The sequence below is a fragment of the Pecten maximus genome, chromosome 5, assembly GCF_902652985.1.
Source record: "Pecten maximus chromosome 5, xPecMax1.1, whole genome shotgun sequence".
NCBI lineage: Eukaryota > Metazoa > Mollusca > Bivalvia > Pectinida > Pectinidae > Pecten > Pecten maximus.
Window position 1 is genome coordinate 10,386,202 of NC_047019.1, and position 16,833 is coordinate 10,403,034.

The 16,833-nt window shown below is 37.5% G+C and overlaps 2 protein-coding genes across 2 annotated transcripts in view; both read right to left on the reverse strand.

Moving 5' to 3' along the window:
- The window catches only part of LOC117327124, a 30,046-nt gene extending 27,100 nt beyond the window's left edge, over positions 1 to 2,946 (reverse strand). The window contains exon 1 of the mRNA XM_033883970.1: positions 2,785 to 2,946. Within this exon, the coding sequence (XP_033739861.1) occupies positions 2,785 to 2,812 (28 nt within the window). The 5' untranslated portion in view covers positions 2,813 to 2,946. The remainder of the gene's footprint in view (positions 1 to 2,784) is intronic.
- A 3,098-nt stretch (positions 2,947 to 6,044) lies between these two features.
- On the reverse strand, positions 6,045 to 16,724 carry LOC117327112. Its single transcript, XM_033883949.1, has 2 exons — positions 15,400 to 16,724; positions 6,045 to 10,185 (listed from the first exon to the last, which is right to left on the reverse strand). Exons 1-2 carry the CDS (start codon positions 16,621 to 16,623, stop codon positions 6,877 to 6,879), a joined length of 4,533 nt encoding a protein of 1,510 aa, XP_033739840.1. The 5' UTR covers positions 16,624 to 16,724; the 3' UTR covers positions 6,045 to 6,876.
- Between the last annotated feature and the right edge of the window lie 109 nt (positions 16,725 to 16,833).

Below are 16,833 nucleotides of genomic sequence, written 5' to 3' on the forward strand. Positions count from 1 at the left end.
AAACGAAAATTGGCAAATGCTGTATACGCAGCGCCACCTAACATGATTTCTGTAAAAAATGTGTACCCTCCCTTTTAAATTAAATATATTTCTTGTACAAAAGTACTTGATAAATTTCATATTGCATTGATAGTCTCGTGTGATGTTATATTTTATAAAAACATGTGTGTTTAGCATGAATTTGTATAATAGAAAGTGTAATTACAGCTTTTTTGGCAAAATTTTCAGTTAAAAATTTACCTTCTTGAAATTTTCTTTTATTTGTTAAGTAGATAAAATGTAATAATCGTTGGAGTACTATCAAATTTTGCTTTTAAAAAACATGTTTGCATATTAATCTTAATACACAACCAAAAAAAATCATAAAAAATTACTGGATAACAAAAGATTTTTGCATACAAAGAAAGGTGATGAAGTAAATTGTATTAAAAAACCAAGGGTTAAAAAGGAGCACCCTGTCTGACACAAGCAGTAAAGTCTGATTGCATTGTTATTTTTGTTGGATTTTTAGCATTTGCCTCTATTTTCAGTACTTTCGGTACTTTGATATGTTGTCCAAAATTGGGGGTGTATGCATTTAACAATAATAAAATCTTGGCATATCCAGTAATTCACCAAATAAAGTTGTTTCATTAAATGTTTATGAATATCCATAGATTATTTCTAACCGGAAATTTTGATAGTACTCCATCAATAACTTTGTGGTATTAGACTTTAAATGAAAAGTTAAAAACAATGATTTTCACAAAGATGACATCAAATTAGGCTGAAATTTAATTTAAGTGTCACGGAGCGTGATGATTCATATTTAAAATAAAACCTTAAACAAATGGGGTGAATTCATTTGTTTCACAAATTAAATAGGAAATAAAAATATGTTCTATAATAGTTAGTGGTCAAAACTTTAGCTTCTTATGCAGTTTGATGGGGAAATAATGAAATCACCAAAAAAAGAATATATACATTGAGGATTGGAAATTAATTCCTCCCACATAATCGGGGATATTATGCTTTTGACAAAAATATGTTTCCGGGAAAAAAATCGCTGTGGGCCGATTTAGCCCTCCTATGCACCACCTCCTTTACATTAGAAAGAAACATCTTAAAGCCACATACTCCTGAACAAGCTAAATTTCTAGTTGCACACGTGTATTACTATTAATGGCAATCCAAGATGCTCATTCACGCTCTCCCAACATTAAAATGACCACTGGCCTGGACGCTTGACAGGGGGAGTCCTTAAGACATCAGTGTATAAAAACAACTCGCCGCATTTATATTTATAGCGAGATTTGTCACGGAGCCGAGAACGAGGCTATAACAACGTGCACTGCACATAAACTACACACATGGCCATTGTTTACATATCGAGCATACGTGAACTTTGTCTAATAATGCTTTCATTTAAACAGATTAACATAATATTCGTGTAATACCCAGGTAACTGAACAAAATAAACAAACATAGATTACATTTAAACACTTGATTTTAAAATGTAGCAATATGCATACAACAAAATATCCATAAAATCTTAGATCGGTGAAGTTGACAATGTTCAATTCTAACCAGCAATCCAATAGACGTCCGGGAAAATCGGAATTCGAGTCTATTCCTTTTCCTTCTCTCGTTAAGTTCTAACAAATCATTTCCTTTCCTAAGGAAATACTCGGGTTTTGCCGGTTCCACACACTTTTGTGTCTTTTTTTTTGGCAGTTCCACGCTTGCGGCGTTCTGCCATTTTGTATGGACCGTATACGTACACCCCGCCATTGCATTGTGGGACTATTTTCAGAGAAACTTGGTCTGGCAGCCACAGTTATTATTTTTGGGAATTCTCTGTATACTTTCATAAATACACATTTGCTTTTAGTTTCTGATTCACGATAATCTGTTAGGTATGTATATATCATGTCTGAAAATTGTGAAAAGCTCAAAATGTAAACATTGATATATGTTATTCGTGAGTATATATATGTGGCTTTAAATTATTGGAACTACATGCATGCAGACGCAACTTTCTTTAGCATACAATAAGCCTATAGTCAGAATTTTACTTCGTTATCAACATCAGAACCCTTCAAATTACATACAAGAAATTAAAGCATAATTGAAATAAACATTTCTAAAAAGATGTTTCTTATTTAATAATCGATCGTGATCATCTACATTAATTCAAAACATCCTTCTATTACCTCTAGATCTATTGTCTATGAAAGAGCGACCTGAAGTTTTGGCTATTTGCCAGTACGTACTGTATTTCAAAATAACTTACAGAACAGTTTAATATTTCAAAATGACTTCAATATATAGTTTTTGGCCACTTTTCTTTTTCTTTTTCTAATAAGATAAGAATAAATTTTAAATGTCCATCCCGTAATATAGGCACACAATACATGTACTATATTGGATATTTCTGTGAGTGTGACTTAGATTATTCGAATTATAGACGCGAATGATTGATTTTATTCTGTGTCGGGTGTGACAGTTTAAACTGTAAATAAATTCATTACTGTGCCAAACAATACACAAGGCCAATGATAAATAAACAAGTTGTCACTTGAATGTCTTCTATACCACGATGATAGCTATGATCATTATTACAAAAGGAATTGTTAATAAAGATATGATTTATAGTTATATCAAAGAAATTCACAGCATAACTCAGATGGTTACTTCTGGAACAGTGACAGGTGACAGTTGTTCATGAAAATTGACAAAGTAGGAAACCGAGGCCAGTCCGATTAATTCAGGGGTTTAGCAAAAGTTTGAAATAAATTTACTCACCCTGCTGAGGGTTTCCGTTGTTCCTCATTTAAATTTCGTTGTCATCACATCTGAGGAGAAATCTAAGAGTAAAACACCCGTAAATCACACCACACAAGCACCACTGACAGTCCTCAATCGTCTGCCATAACACGATTCCATGAAAACGAGGCGAAAGGAATGACTTCTTCTCATTTTAGAGTGGTCTCCCTTCGCCCGTCGCCCGGCTCGCTGTTAGACCGCATGCTTTTGATACATTACAGTCTACTATAGACAGTAGACATAATATTATCTAGACATTGATTATAATTTCTATATACAGTGATCGATTTCATTAATTTCATTTATTTCATTAATATGATCAATAAACAAAGTCGTAAAATGTTTTGAAAAAAGTTGGAAATACAAAGAAAGTGTAGAAAAATGATAAAAACATGATTCAAGACATTTGGCACGTCACTGTTTATTATTTTCTTTCGTGCTGATTTTATTTGGCATGGTGTGTATAATTTATTTAGTAATTCCTTTCAAATTATTACATGTTTTAATTTGACTTTCAGTTTTGCGTTTAGCAAAGCAAAACATCGGCGAGATTTATTTTATTATTAGTGTTATTTTCATTTGCATAAAATATTAACAAAATACAGATGTATGTGTCATAATACATTGTGATGGACTCTACCAATCTACAGTTACAGGTCAAAAGTCTTTCCGCACAATATAATTCTGCTTTATAATCTTACCATTTACCCAGTTTTTCAAAGAATTTTGATTGGCCGATTTTAACAAAAGTTTGTACGCTGAAAATGTTTTAGTTTCAAGTTCATTTTCATATTAATTTCATTTATTGCCGTAGCCGTTTACATTAAATTCAGAAGTTATTTTCAAGCGTCTTCATGAATTTTCGCAATATAATTTTTGATGACATTTTAATAAGTGTGCGAATGATGACGATGCCATTGGTTATTTAATTTTGCTGCTAATTTTAAATTCTTTTAACATACGGGGTATTGTGCGTCGGAACTTTACATGGGAAATTTCTATAAATATATCTTTATCAACACACAAAACATCAATAATATACAACTATAAATGAAATCAGAGCGAGTGATAGAAAAAAAAATGAAAAAAAAACAAAAAAAAAAAACCAAAGAAATTACAGTAAAATTAAATTTAGCAGAATGACTTTTGAAATGAGGTTGTACTTAAATTTACGTCGGGTATCAAAAAAACAAACATGCGGATACCCTTGAAAATACATTCAGATATGAATAAATTGTGTTTTAATGAAGCAATTTTAATGTAGAAAATTAAGAAAACTGTGTATTCAAAGGTGCATATTATTGTGTTCGTTGACAAAAATAACTCATAAAGTTGCACGCGATATTTCATTATTTACGATGCCCGTCCGATCCATGTCACAGTTTTATAGGGTTAATTACAGAGCATCGGTTTGTTTGTGAATATACAGCGTAAACAATGATTGACGTTCTGCTAATTTCATTTTCTAAAACAGATATCAATTAATGTCACAACTAGAGCAAGGCTTTCCGGTTGTAATGATTTCCCATAGGGATCAACCTAAAGAACATGTCCGTTTTACGATAGGTGATCCACGAATGGTTAGTAGAATCTAAACATCTAGATAAGAGAACCTTAAATATGAGTTTCATTTCAAACGAGATTTTATGACACATGTCAGTCTTGAACGCTTTTGATTTTTGCAAGCATTGTCGAGTAAACTTCAAACTTTAAAATGAGTTTCATTAAATTTCATATGAAATGATGTTATTACGTATTGTACATGTTGATGTTCTGTGGATGTTATGACGTTTTGTACACATTGATGTTCTGTGTATATTATGACGTATTATACACGTTGATGTTCCGTGGATGTTATGACGTAATATTTACCATTGTATGGCACTGCCACTATATAGCCCTACCAATTCAGTTGCGAGTTCACCAGCTTATGAACTGCCAACTGAAATTTGAATTTGAAAATTTCAATAAAAAAATCGCACGACAAATAAAAAATCGCAGATGGTAAATATAAGCATTGAACGGCTTTCAGTTGGCATTCATAGTCAATATGAATGCCAACTGAAAGCCGTTCAATGCTTAAATGACGTATTGTACATGTTGGTGTTCTGTGTATGTTATGACGTATTGTACACGTTGTTGGTCTGTGTATGTTATGACGTTTTGTACATGTTGATGTTCTATGTGTGTTATGACGTATTGTACACATTGATTTGTGTATGTTATGACGTATTGTACATGTTGATGTTCTGTGTATGTTATGACGTATTGTACACATTGATGTTGTGTGCATGTTAAGACATATTGTACACGTTGATGTTCAGTGTATGTTACGACATATTGTACACGTTGTTGGTCTGTGTATGTTATGACGTATTGTACATGTTGATGTTCTGTGTGTGTTATGACGTATTGTACATGTTGATGTTCTGTGTGTGTTATGACGTATTGTACATGTTGATGTTCTGTGTATGTTATGACGTATTGTACATGTTGATGTTCTGTGTGTGTTATGACGTATTGTACATGTTGATGTTCTGTGTGTGTTATGACGTATTGTACATGTTGATGTTCTGTGTGTGTTATGACGTATTGTACATGTTGATGTTCTGTGTATGCTATGACATATTGTACATGTTGATGTTCTGTGTGTGTTATGACGTATTGTACATGTTGATGTTCTGTGTATGTTATGACATATTGTACACGTTGTTGATCTGTGTATGTTATGACGTATTGTACACGTTGATGTTCTGTGTATGTTATGACGTATTGTACATGTTGATGTTCTGTGTATGTTATGACGTATTGTACACGTTGATGTTGTGTGTATGTTATGCCGTATTGTACACGTTGATGTTCTGTGTATGTTATGACGTATTGTACACGTTGATGTTGTGTGTATGTTATGACGTATTGTACATGTTGATGTTCTGTGGATGTTATGACGTATTGTACATGTTGATGTTCTGTGGATGTTATGACGTATTGTACACGTTGATGTTGTGTGTATGTTATGACGTATTGTACACGTTGATGTTGTATGTATGTTATGCCGTATTGTACACGTTGATGTTCTGTGTATGTTATGCCGTATTGTACACGTTGATGTTCTGTGTATGTTATGACGTATTGTACACGTTGATGTTGTGTGTATGTTATGACGTATTGTACACGTTGATGTTCTCTGAATGTTACATACGTATTGCACATGAAGGACATATCACAGACACAAACATACTGATTTGAAAATCACTACTATTTTATTTCTATCAGAATATAGCGCGTAAAATACTAATACACAACAGTGTAATGACATTACACGCTACATTGTTCTATATTTAAAAGAAAGATTATTACACTTGAAGCCCGGCTCTGACGATGGAAGTTGATCGTCCCTTCCTATCACACACGATCATACACAGACATACAGTATTATCACAGCACTCTAGAATGTCCTTGTTACTGCGATACTTAAAATAAATTGACATCCGATTAAAAAATAATACTGGTAATATATTGGTATATGGATTTCATACATAGATACATACATGCACTAACAGGCATTTCTTGTTTTCGGTGTCTACTGACACGTTTACACTAATAGGAGTTAATTGTTAACTTTCAGCTGAACCAAATATTGGTAGCGCAAGAACAAAACTGGGTACGGTGAAAGCCTACACACAGATATCTAATTTCGGTATCGAATTTGATTATTCAAGAAACAAGTCATATGTGATTAATTAAATCCGTGTTGATTAAAGTAACGAAAAGTCCACGCACAAGTTGCTTTAAAAGGATTTAAAAATAAGCTTAACGTTGACGCCCACGATAACAATGTCGACAATGAAATGTCGTTGAAGAAGTGAAAATCTATCAGTTATCGTTTCGGTATGTTATTACGTATTGTACACGTTGCTGTTCTGTAGATGTTATTGTTGCATATATTGAATTAAGCTTTCTAGGACTATAAATATCATATTGTAGTAATCATACAAAAGAACAATGAAATTGAATATGGGTACTGTAAGTAAATCACTACCACAGACTAGACCTCATACAGGAATTGTCTTATACATCCACCATATCACCATCCCCTGTTTGCAAATCGGGTTTCGTGGTTGTTTTAAAGCTACTTTTGAATTTTCTTGAGATCGATGACAGAGAAAATTTCTTTGGCGCAGGTGCACTAGCTTTGGCAGACGCACCTCCATGGTCCTTACTGTTAGCCTCTGAATCTGATGACAATTCCTCGATCTCTTTCATTGTTGCTGAGTCAAGAGAGGAAGCATCGGACTCCTCGGGTTCCAAATTTGTCCTCTTTCTGGGATCAAATTCTAACGGTATTGTTAGTGAAGTTTTGTTTTTCATTGGGTTTGTGTGTTCGCTTTGAGAGTCAACTGACAAAAAGTTCATAACACCAACAGGCAGATTAGGGTCTTGTTTCGTTTCATCATTGGGTGGTTTTTGTTCCGCGTCCTCGTGATCAGATGATGGATTGATATGATACTCGCCCACACTCCCCGTGTCACTGTCGGAGTCGTCACTCGATGATTCATTAGATGAAGTTGGTGGAGTAACGAGAAGATTTGATACCTGTATTACACGTAATTTTTCGCCTTGATGTGACTGTTCTTGTAGCTCGTGGTCATCAGTATTAAAGAACGGATTATCAAGAGAGATGCTCTCTCGTCGTCCAATTGCAGGTGGTTTTATTTGATCTTCGATATCTGATTCTTTGTTGCTATCATCTTGTTTAGAATCTATCACGCTCGGTTGAAACTTGGAAAAATCTAATGTATCAAATAATGGATTTTCAAGAGAGATGCTCCTCCGTTTGCCCTTTCCACCTACCTCTGCCATTAGTTGGAGCTCATCGACCTGATCGTCGCCTTCATCTTCTTCGTCATTGTCCTCATTTGTTTCTGGATTAACGATATATTCAATCAAGTCTTCGTTTGATATCTTACTGCTATCACTGTCGTCCTCCAAACTGGATCCATTTAAGTTTTCATCGTTCGGGGCGATATCCTCTTGATTTTGTACATCCGTGCTACTCTCTCCCGTATCGAATCCAGACATCACAAGTGTAATAGGTTGGGCTGATGAAACTTCCCTTGATATGTTTGTATTTTCTAAAAATGATAAATCATAAAGGGCTTGACTTGATGTGCTTTCTGTAGCATTGACGAAATCTTCACCTAAAGAAGGGCCGTTAGTCAATACCTGAGAAATAATGCTATCCGAATTTTCGGAATGTGGTAATAAATCGGACGTTTCGCCGTTCCATCCGTTTGATATATTAGCAAAAGATAGATCGAATAAGGCTGTGGATTCTTCTTTCATGGGAGTCGTGACTTCGTGTTCTGTAGTTTCAGCAACGCCATCCTCCTTTTCAATGTCGGATGAATTTGAGTGGTTATCAATATCTTGGATGAGTTTTTCAAATTGCACTTCTACCTTGCTTTTATACGGAACTTCCAAACTATCTGTCTCGTCAAGACTTAACCCCGAGGAGAAATCCTGCTCTGGTATTTCAGCAACTGGATTATCCTCTTCAACCATTTCTCCGCTGTAAACAGACGAAAGAGAGTCTTCTCCAAAAGACTTAGTACGAGCTGTTAGCTCTCGCATCTCGTCTTTTGTCAAATAACCTATAATGTCTTGATTTGCATAAGTATTATGTTCTTGCCCTTCCAACACTTCCAATGTACTTTCTGTCGTTGCTGCATCCACTGTGGTGTCTGTTTGTGTATCAGTCATCTTGATATGCGTGACATCCCGATCATTTGAATGGTCGGCCAATTCCTGCTGCGTTTCCTCAGACGGAACTGAAGATACTACACCGACAAAGCTGTCTTCGTTGCTCACTTCGGCAACATTAACGGGATCAATATCAGCTTCATAAACATTGCCTACATCAATGGCCGATGAATTCTTTTCATCGGATACGTCTTCGCCTGACACCGCATCAGTCTCATCATTCTCTTCAGTATCCCCAGTTATAGCTTTAACTTCTTCAATAATCTGGCCGTCTGTGTCCTTCGGAGAAACGGCATCATGTTCTAGTTGATCCGCGTCTTTACTTGGTTCTAACCGAACTGAGTCATCAATTGTAATTTTTGCTTCCTCTTGTACCAAGTGTTTTACTTCTGCCATAATTTCATCTGCTGTAAAATCAATCTCCTTTACATTCGCCAAGGTAATATCAATCTCCGGAACACTTGATTCTTCTACTTTATCGGCTGTTTCTGTATTAGTTGATGAATGGCTACTTTCGTCGTCGTCTTCGTTCGCAAAATTAAAGCCTTCTATTCCAAGCTTTAGCACAGTCATCGGTCTATCCGGCTGGCTAACGTCTTCAGCATTTTCATTTTCTACTTTTTGTTCCATAGTTTCGCTTTCCTTTGGCACATCAGCAGCATTATCATTTTCTACTTTTTGATCCATAGTATCGCTTTCCTTTGGAACATCAGCAGCATTTTCATTTTCTACTTTTTGATCCATAGTATCGCTTTCCTTTGGAACATCATTAGATTCCTCTATTATATCTTCCTTGTTCATCCGGTCTTCCTTGCTGGACACGCTCTCATCATTCTGCTTTTGGATTTCAGTATGAACTACCACGTCAACGCCATCGGAAGGTGGCTCCTTTTCCGGGATAACTCCCGGACTGACGATAGATTCTCCGTCAGCGCTATCTTGGGAGCTTTGTCTATCTAGCACTTCGTTGAGATATGCAGACACGCGCTTTCGTTTGATCTTTGGTGCGTCGGTAACTGGTCTGAATCCTTCTCCGTCAGAATCTTCGTCCGATGCGGAACTCTTTTCATCGTCAGTGGGGGACGATTCTGAAGAAGAGTTTGACAAGTTCTTACCTTCGTCTTTCTCTTCCTCCTCCTCTTCCTCTATAACAACTTTTGTTGTAGGTACAATTTTCTTCCTCTGTTTTGTGTTATTACGTTTCTTCATTTCTGGATTATCAAAATCATCTAATCCTTCTCTAATTCCTAGACTTCCCAACAAAGTCAGTCCTGCTGTTGGCTGATATTCTTGCTCGTCACTCAAATCAACGTGATTGTCGTGGGATACACATTTTTCTGCAGCCATTTTCTCGATCTCCTTCTCGAATGAATCTGGACGTGTAAGCGTTGCGGTAGAAGTTTTCCTATTGTACACAGGATTTGTGAATTTGCCGAAGTCCTTTCCGATGATCATCCTGACGGGGTACTTCTTACGGTACCAGATATAGACAGCAACCCCAACAATGATAAGAACTATCACGGAAACTGTAACACCGGCAGCGATGGCAGGCACGTCAACGCCAGAACCGTCGTCTGCTTCCGACTGACCTGTCGCCATGGTCGTCTCCACGCTTATCTGTAAAGCACAAGTGACGTGATTTCAGGTGAAATATTCAAGATAAAGACATTCAAAAATAAGCATGCCTGTTGTACCGCTTTAAACCATGGGTACATAACACGTTGTCATGTGGAGACAGAAAGTTACAGGCACGATAAGTTTAATACGAAACAATAAAGAGTTAATTGGATAGTAAAAAAAAAATAAAGTAAAATATCGTGTAAGTAGTTGGTATACCGTAAAAATCTCCATGGACTCGCATGTGATAATGATAGCTGTATGTTATGAGTTTAATGGCGTGGTTTACTTAAATTGGCCCTGATATATACTCCGGCTACCAGTCACGTATTAACAGGAAAGGGACTCGAACCTGGGGCCTCGAACGTTTCTTTTTGAACCTCCTCTCGTGGGAGGAGTGGGCCGCTCGCGGAGTAATACAATACCGGCCAACCCGTGGTAAGCGTGGAGTAAGTCCCTACCATTAGCTCAGTGCTGTTCCGCTAGACACATTCACTTTTAGCTTTAAGCTTTTGTATGAATTTAGTGATAGATATGCCATAAACAATGACAGTCGAATATAATGAATAGAACACAACGAAAGCCTATCAGTGTCAATAAGATAAAATATAGTTAACTGATACACGTTATTACGTGGTTTTTTTTTCGAGTTATTACGTGTTTCGATTTACTTTATTACGTTATTTTTTGCGTTTTAACGTGTTCCGATTTGTGTTATTTCATGGTTTTTTTTTTTTTTTTGTTATTACGTGTTTTGATTTGCGTATTACGTTATTTTTTCGCGTTATTACGTGTTTTTTTTTCAAGTTATCACGTGTTCTGATTTGCGTTATTTCGTGTTTTTTGGCGTTAATACGTGTTTTTCGCGTTATTACGCCTTTTTCTGCGTTATAACGCAAATAAGCGGCTTTATTTTCCGTAATGTTTTTTTTTTTTTTTTTTTTGTATTATAACGTGTATCAATTAACTTTATTTGATCTCATTGACACTAATAGGCTTTCGTAGAGCACAGCAGTGCCATCCTTCTGGGTATCTTTTAATTCAGAGGTACAATGAGTACACTGTATCTATTCTATGGCGAAGTAAGCATGGTCGGACGGTTGAAACAAAATCTCGTTGTTTAAGGAAGTTGTCGAGAGCGTAACCTTTGTGATTGTTATCATGATATCACGACAATGTATAGGCGTTTATATGTTATCGCCTGGACTACGTGACCGACACACACTGATTATCCAGGAAGAAACTTTGCACACTGGTGAATATAATTATACGAAATAATTGACAGCATACACGACAGGGGAACAAGTTATATCATGCAATAGTCATGTGATTTTTGTCAGCATGCAGCTTGTAGAAACAGAGCATTTCCTCATTTGTTCGAAAGACCATATTGGCCTGAGACTTTGTGACTGTTCATGTGTATTTGGACCTATCCTTGTGTGTATCACAGGGACCCGAGAATTTGTTACAGTCTATATGCATTTAGGCCTAGCCTAGTGTGTATCCCAGGGACCCGAGAATTTGTTACAGTCTATATGCATTTAGGCCTAGCCTAGTGTGTATCCCAGGGACCCGAGAATTTGTTACAGTCTATATGCATTTAGGCCTAGCCTAGTGTGTATCACAGGGACCTGAGAATTTGTTACAGTCTATGTGTATTTGGACCTATCCTAGTGTGTATCACAGGGACCCGAGAATTTGTTACAGTCTATGTGTATTTAGGCCTAGTCTAGTGTGTATCACAGGGACCTAAGAATTTGTTACAGTCTATGTGTATTTTGGCCTAACCTAGTATGTATCACAGGGACTTGAGAACTAGTAGATCACACAGTAAATTGTTGAAATTGAATAGTGTTTAAAAATTGACTGATCATATACTTTATCTTCCGTATATTCTGGCATGAGGGCAACTCCATGTATAAAGATAAACTGTCTGTGGACGTGAATGTCTCGGTAGCTATAATAACCGTACATACACTGGTGTCTATATTGTATCTATGTTAATTCCTCGTTCTCAAGGGAAAGTTAAAGATAATATCACACCTGTGTGATATTGACCAAGAAATCACGTCACGAAATATATCTAATTTACACACAAATGAAGAAATAACAATATCAAAAACAGATGATTGTGGTTTATGTACGTCTGGTATTGTAGTATATGTACGTCTGGTATTGTGGTATACATCAGTCTGGTATTGTGGTATATGTACGTCTGTTATTGTGGTATATATCAGTCTGGTATTGTGGTATATGTACGTCTGGTATTGTGGTATACATCAGTCTGGTATTGTGGTATATGTACGTCTAGTATTGTGGTATATGTACGTCTGGTATTGTGGTATATATCAGTCTGGTATTGTGGTATATATCAGTCTGGTATTGTGGTATACATACGTCTGGTATTGTGGTATACGTACGTCTGGTATTGTGGTATACGTACGTCTGGTATTGTGGTATATGTACGTCTGGTATTGTGGTATACATCAGTCTGGTATTGTGGTATATGTACGTCTGGTATTGTGGTATACGTACGTCTGGTATTGTGGTATACGTATGTCTGGTATTGTGGTATATGTACGTCTGGTATTGTGGTATATGTACGTCTGGTATTGTGGTATATGTACGTCTGGTATTGTGGTATACGTACGTCTGGTATTGTAGTATATGTACGTCTGGTATTGTGGTATACATCAGTCTGGTATTGTGGTATACGTACGTCTGGTATTGTGGTATACATCAGTCTGGTATTGTGGTATATGTACGTCTGGTATTGTGGTATATGTACGTCTGGTATTGTGGTATATGTACGTCTGGTATTGTGGTATACGTACGTCTGGTATTGTGGTATACATCAGTCTGGTATTGTGATATATGTACGTCTGGTATTGTGGTATACGTACGTCTGGTATTGTGGTATACGTACGTCTGGTATTGTGGTATACATCAGTCTGGTATTGTGGTATACATCAGTCTGGTATTGTGGTATATGTACGTCTGGTATTGTGGTATATGTACGTCTGGTATTGTGATATATGTACGTCTGGTATTGTGGATACGTACGTCTGGTATTGTGGATACGTACGTCTGGTATTGTGGTATATGGACGTCTGGTATTGTAGTATACGTACGTCTGGTATTGTGGTATACATACGTCTGGTATTGTGGTATACATACGTCTGGTATTGTGGTATACGTACGTCTGGTATTGTGGTATACATACGTCTGGTATTGTGGATACGTACGTCTGGTATTGTGATATACGTACGTCTGGTATTGTGGTATACATACGTCTGGTATTGTGGTATACATCAGTCTGGTATTGTGGATACGTACGTCTGGTATTGTGGTATATGGACGTCTGGTATTGTGGTATACATCAGTCTGGTATTGTGGTATACGTACGTCTGGTATTGTTGTATATGTACGTCTGGTATTGTGATATACGTACGTCTGGTATTGTGGTATACGTACGTCTGGTATTGTGGTATACATCAGTCTGGTATTGTGGTATACGTACGTCTGGTATTGTGGTATACGTACGTCTGGTATTGTGGTATACATCAGTCTGGTATTGTGGTATACGTACGTCTGGTATTGTGGTATACATCAGTCTGGTATTGTGGTATACGTACGTCTGGTATTGTGGTATACGTACGTCTGGTATTGTGGTATACGTACGTCTGGTATTGTGGTATATGTACGTCTGGTATTGTGGTATATGGACGTCTGGTATTGTGGTATACATCAGTCTGGTATTGTGGTATACGTACGTCTGGTATTGTTGTATATGTACGTCTGGTATTGTGGTATACATACGTCTGGTATTGTGGTATACGTACGTCTGGTATTGTGATATACGTACGTCTGGTATTGTGGTATATGTACGTCTGGTATTGTGGTATACATACGTCTGGTATTGTGGTATACGTACGTCTGGTATTGTGGTATATGTACGTCTGGTATTGTGGTATACGTACGTCTGGTATTGTGGTATACATCAGTCTGGTATTGTGGTATATGTACGTCTGGTATTGTGGTATACGTACGTCTGGTATTGTGGTATACATACGTCTGGTATTGTGGTATACGTACGTCTGGTATTGTGGTATACATCAGTCTGGTATTGTGGTATACATACGTCTGGTATTGTGGTATACGTACGTCTGATATTGTGGTATACGTACGTCTGGTATTGTGGTATACGTACGTCTGATAGTGTGGTATATGTACGTCTGGTATTGTGGTATACATACGTCTGGTATTGTGGTATACGTACGTCTGGTATTGTGATATACGTACGTCTGGTATTGTGGTATACGTAAGGCTGGTATTGTGGTATACATCAGTCTGGTATTGTGGTATACGTACGTCTGGTATTGTGGTATACGTACGTCTGGTATTGTGGTATACGTACGTCTGGTATTGTGGTATACGTACGTCTGGTATTGTGGTATACGTACGTCTGATAGTGTGGTATATGTACGTCTGGTATTGTGGTATACATACGTCTGGTATTGTGGTATACGTACGTCTGGTATTGTGGTATACGTACGTCTGGTATTGTGGTATACGTACGTCTGATATTGTGGTATACGTACGTCTGGTATTGTGGTATACGTACGTCTGGTATTGTGGTATACATACGTCTGGTATTGTGGTATACGTACGTCTGGTATTGTGATATACGTACGTCTGGTATTGTGGTATATGTACGTCTGGTATTGTGGTATACGTACGTCTGGTATTGTGGTATACGTACGTCTGATAGTGTGGTATATGTACGTCTGGTATTGTGGTATACATACGTCTGGTATTGTGGTATACGTACGTCTGGTATTGTGGTATACGTACGTCTGATATTGTGGTATACGTACGTCTGGTATTGTGGTATACGTACGTCTGGTATTGTGGTATACATACGTCTGGTATTGTGGTATACGTACGTCTGGTATTGTGATATACGTACGTCTGGTATTGTGGTATACGTATGTCTGGTATTGTGGTATATGAACGTCTGGTATTGTGGTATACGTATGTCTGGTATTGTGGTATACATCAGTCTGGTATTGTGGTATACGTATGCACTTTTTCACCCTCACGTGTATGTTAATTGTATCGTGTACCATGTACACAGCGCGTATGCGGTGCCCAATCGGTTATCTACGGTAGACGTTATCAGTATACGATATACAATATATAAGTAGTACTTACCTGGTCATTGAATTCTAAGCGGGCAGCTCTCTGATACGCCGCATGGTACACGGAGATCGGCCGAGACTGGTACCGCATATAAACCCCACTATGTCCCGTCACGGCCACCTCCCGACTGGTATAAGTCACCCGAATCACAGAATCACATACAATCACAGTTTTCCTGTGACCCTCTCCTCCAGAGCGAGAAGACCAGACACGGTCCCTATCATCCGAGAAGTTTCCGACGTATTTGTGTATTTCAAAAACGACATCCTTTGGTAAATCGAAATTTTCAAAGTAAATGTGTATACACGTATTATCTCTTGATCTTATATACCATTTGCAGGTCATATTTGAGTAAATAATGTTTCCAGGGAAACTGGGCGTGGCGATAAATTTACTGTCGTATGTTGCTTTAAGAACAGAACCATTTGACGGGCACGTGGTGACGATACATTTTGGCGGGAAATCGTTCCAAGTTGGTTTAGCGCCATTGTCCAAACATGTTATCATTTCTGGTCCTACTAATGAAAATGGACTCTGACAAGTAAAACGTACAGAGCCGTAAGACGATGTCTGTGATACGCGTCCAAACTTCGGAGCGAGCGGTGTTTCGCACTGCCTCACACATATAGGCTTACTTCCGGTCCATCCAGGAATGCCTGTATAAGGGTTCCTGGCACAGGAAATAATCCTAGATCCTGACAAAACGTATCCATGGTTACAGAAAAACCGAATGTTTTCCCCGACAACAAAATCACTGGTTTGACCACTTCTAACAGAATTTTCCGGAGTCCCCGGATCTGCGCAGCGGTCACTGGGTTTTGTAACACTGACGAAAATAATGAAATATGTAGTTACACGTAACATCTGCTGGTCGCAGTAATTAGGATGCAAACTTATCATGACATTATTTCCATGTAGGGTAAAACGGGTCATGTTTGGTGTAAATCCAGATATATTCCTTGTCTGTTCCGCGACACCGCTGTTCAAGGCCGATAACTCCAGAAACACATCCAAACCGGGTATTGTATCATTTCTGTGAGTTCGTTTCAAGTAAGTTATCATTAAATCCTCTTTGTCATTGAATGTGATTTTCTTCTCACATCTTGTTAAAGACAATAGATCGTTAGAAGATATTTGGTAGAATTTGCGATCTGACGACAATGGGCTGGGGTCTGTGATGTAGAACCCGCTAATACGTGATATTGCCATCAGCAGCAGTAACAGTGACCCGCGCATTGTCGAAACAGCAGGTAGAAACAGCGGTCCGCTTTTACCCGGGGTATACGGCAAACACAGTTCTGTTCTCACTTGTGCAATCTCGGGCCTAATTCATTACCCTGCACATTGATAAGAAATAGACGCATTAGTATATATAATACATAAGGAGTTTAAAGATAACGGCTATCAACATACAATTTGTATAAACCAAATAAAGTAACTGCACGC

Bases quoted from the DNA above. Each gene is read 5' to 3' on its own strand.
- LOC117327112 (XM_033883949.1), bottom strand. From the start codon at position 16,623: ATGCGCGGGTCACTGTTACTGCTGCTGATGGCAATATCACGTATTAGC. The intron at 10,186-15,399 runs GTAAGTACTACT...TGTGCTTTACAG, and splicing joins GCTTAGAATTCAATGACCAG to ATAAGCGTGGAGACGACCAT.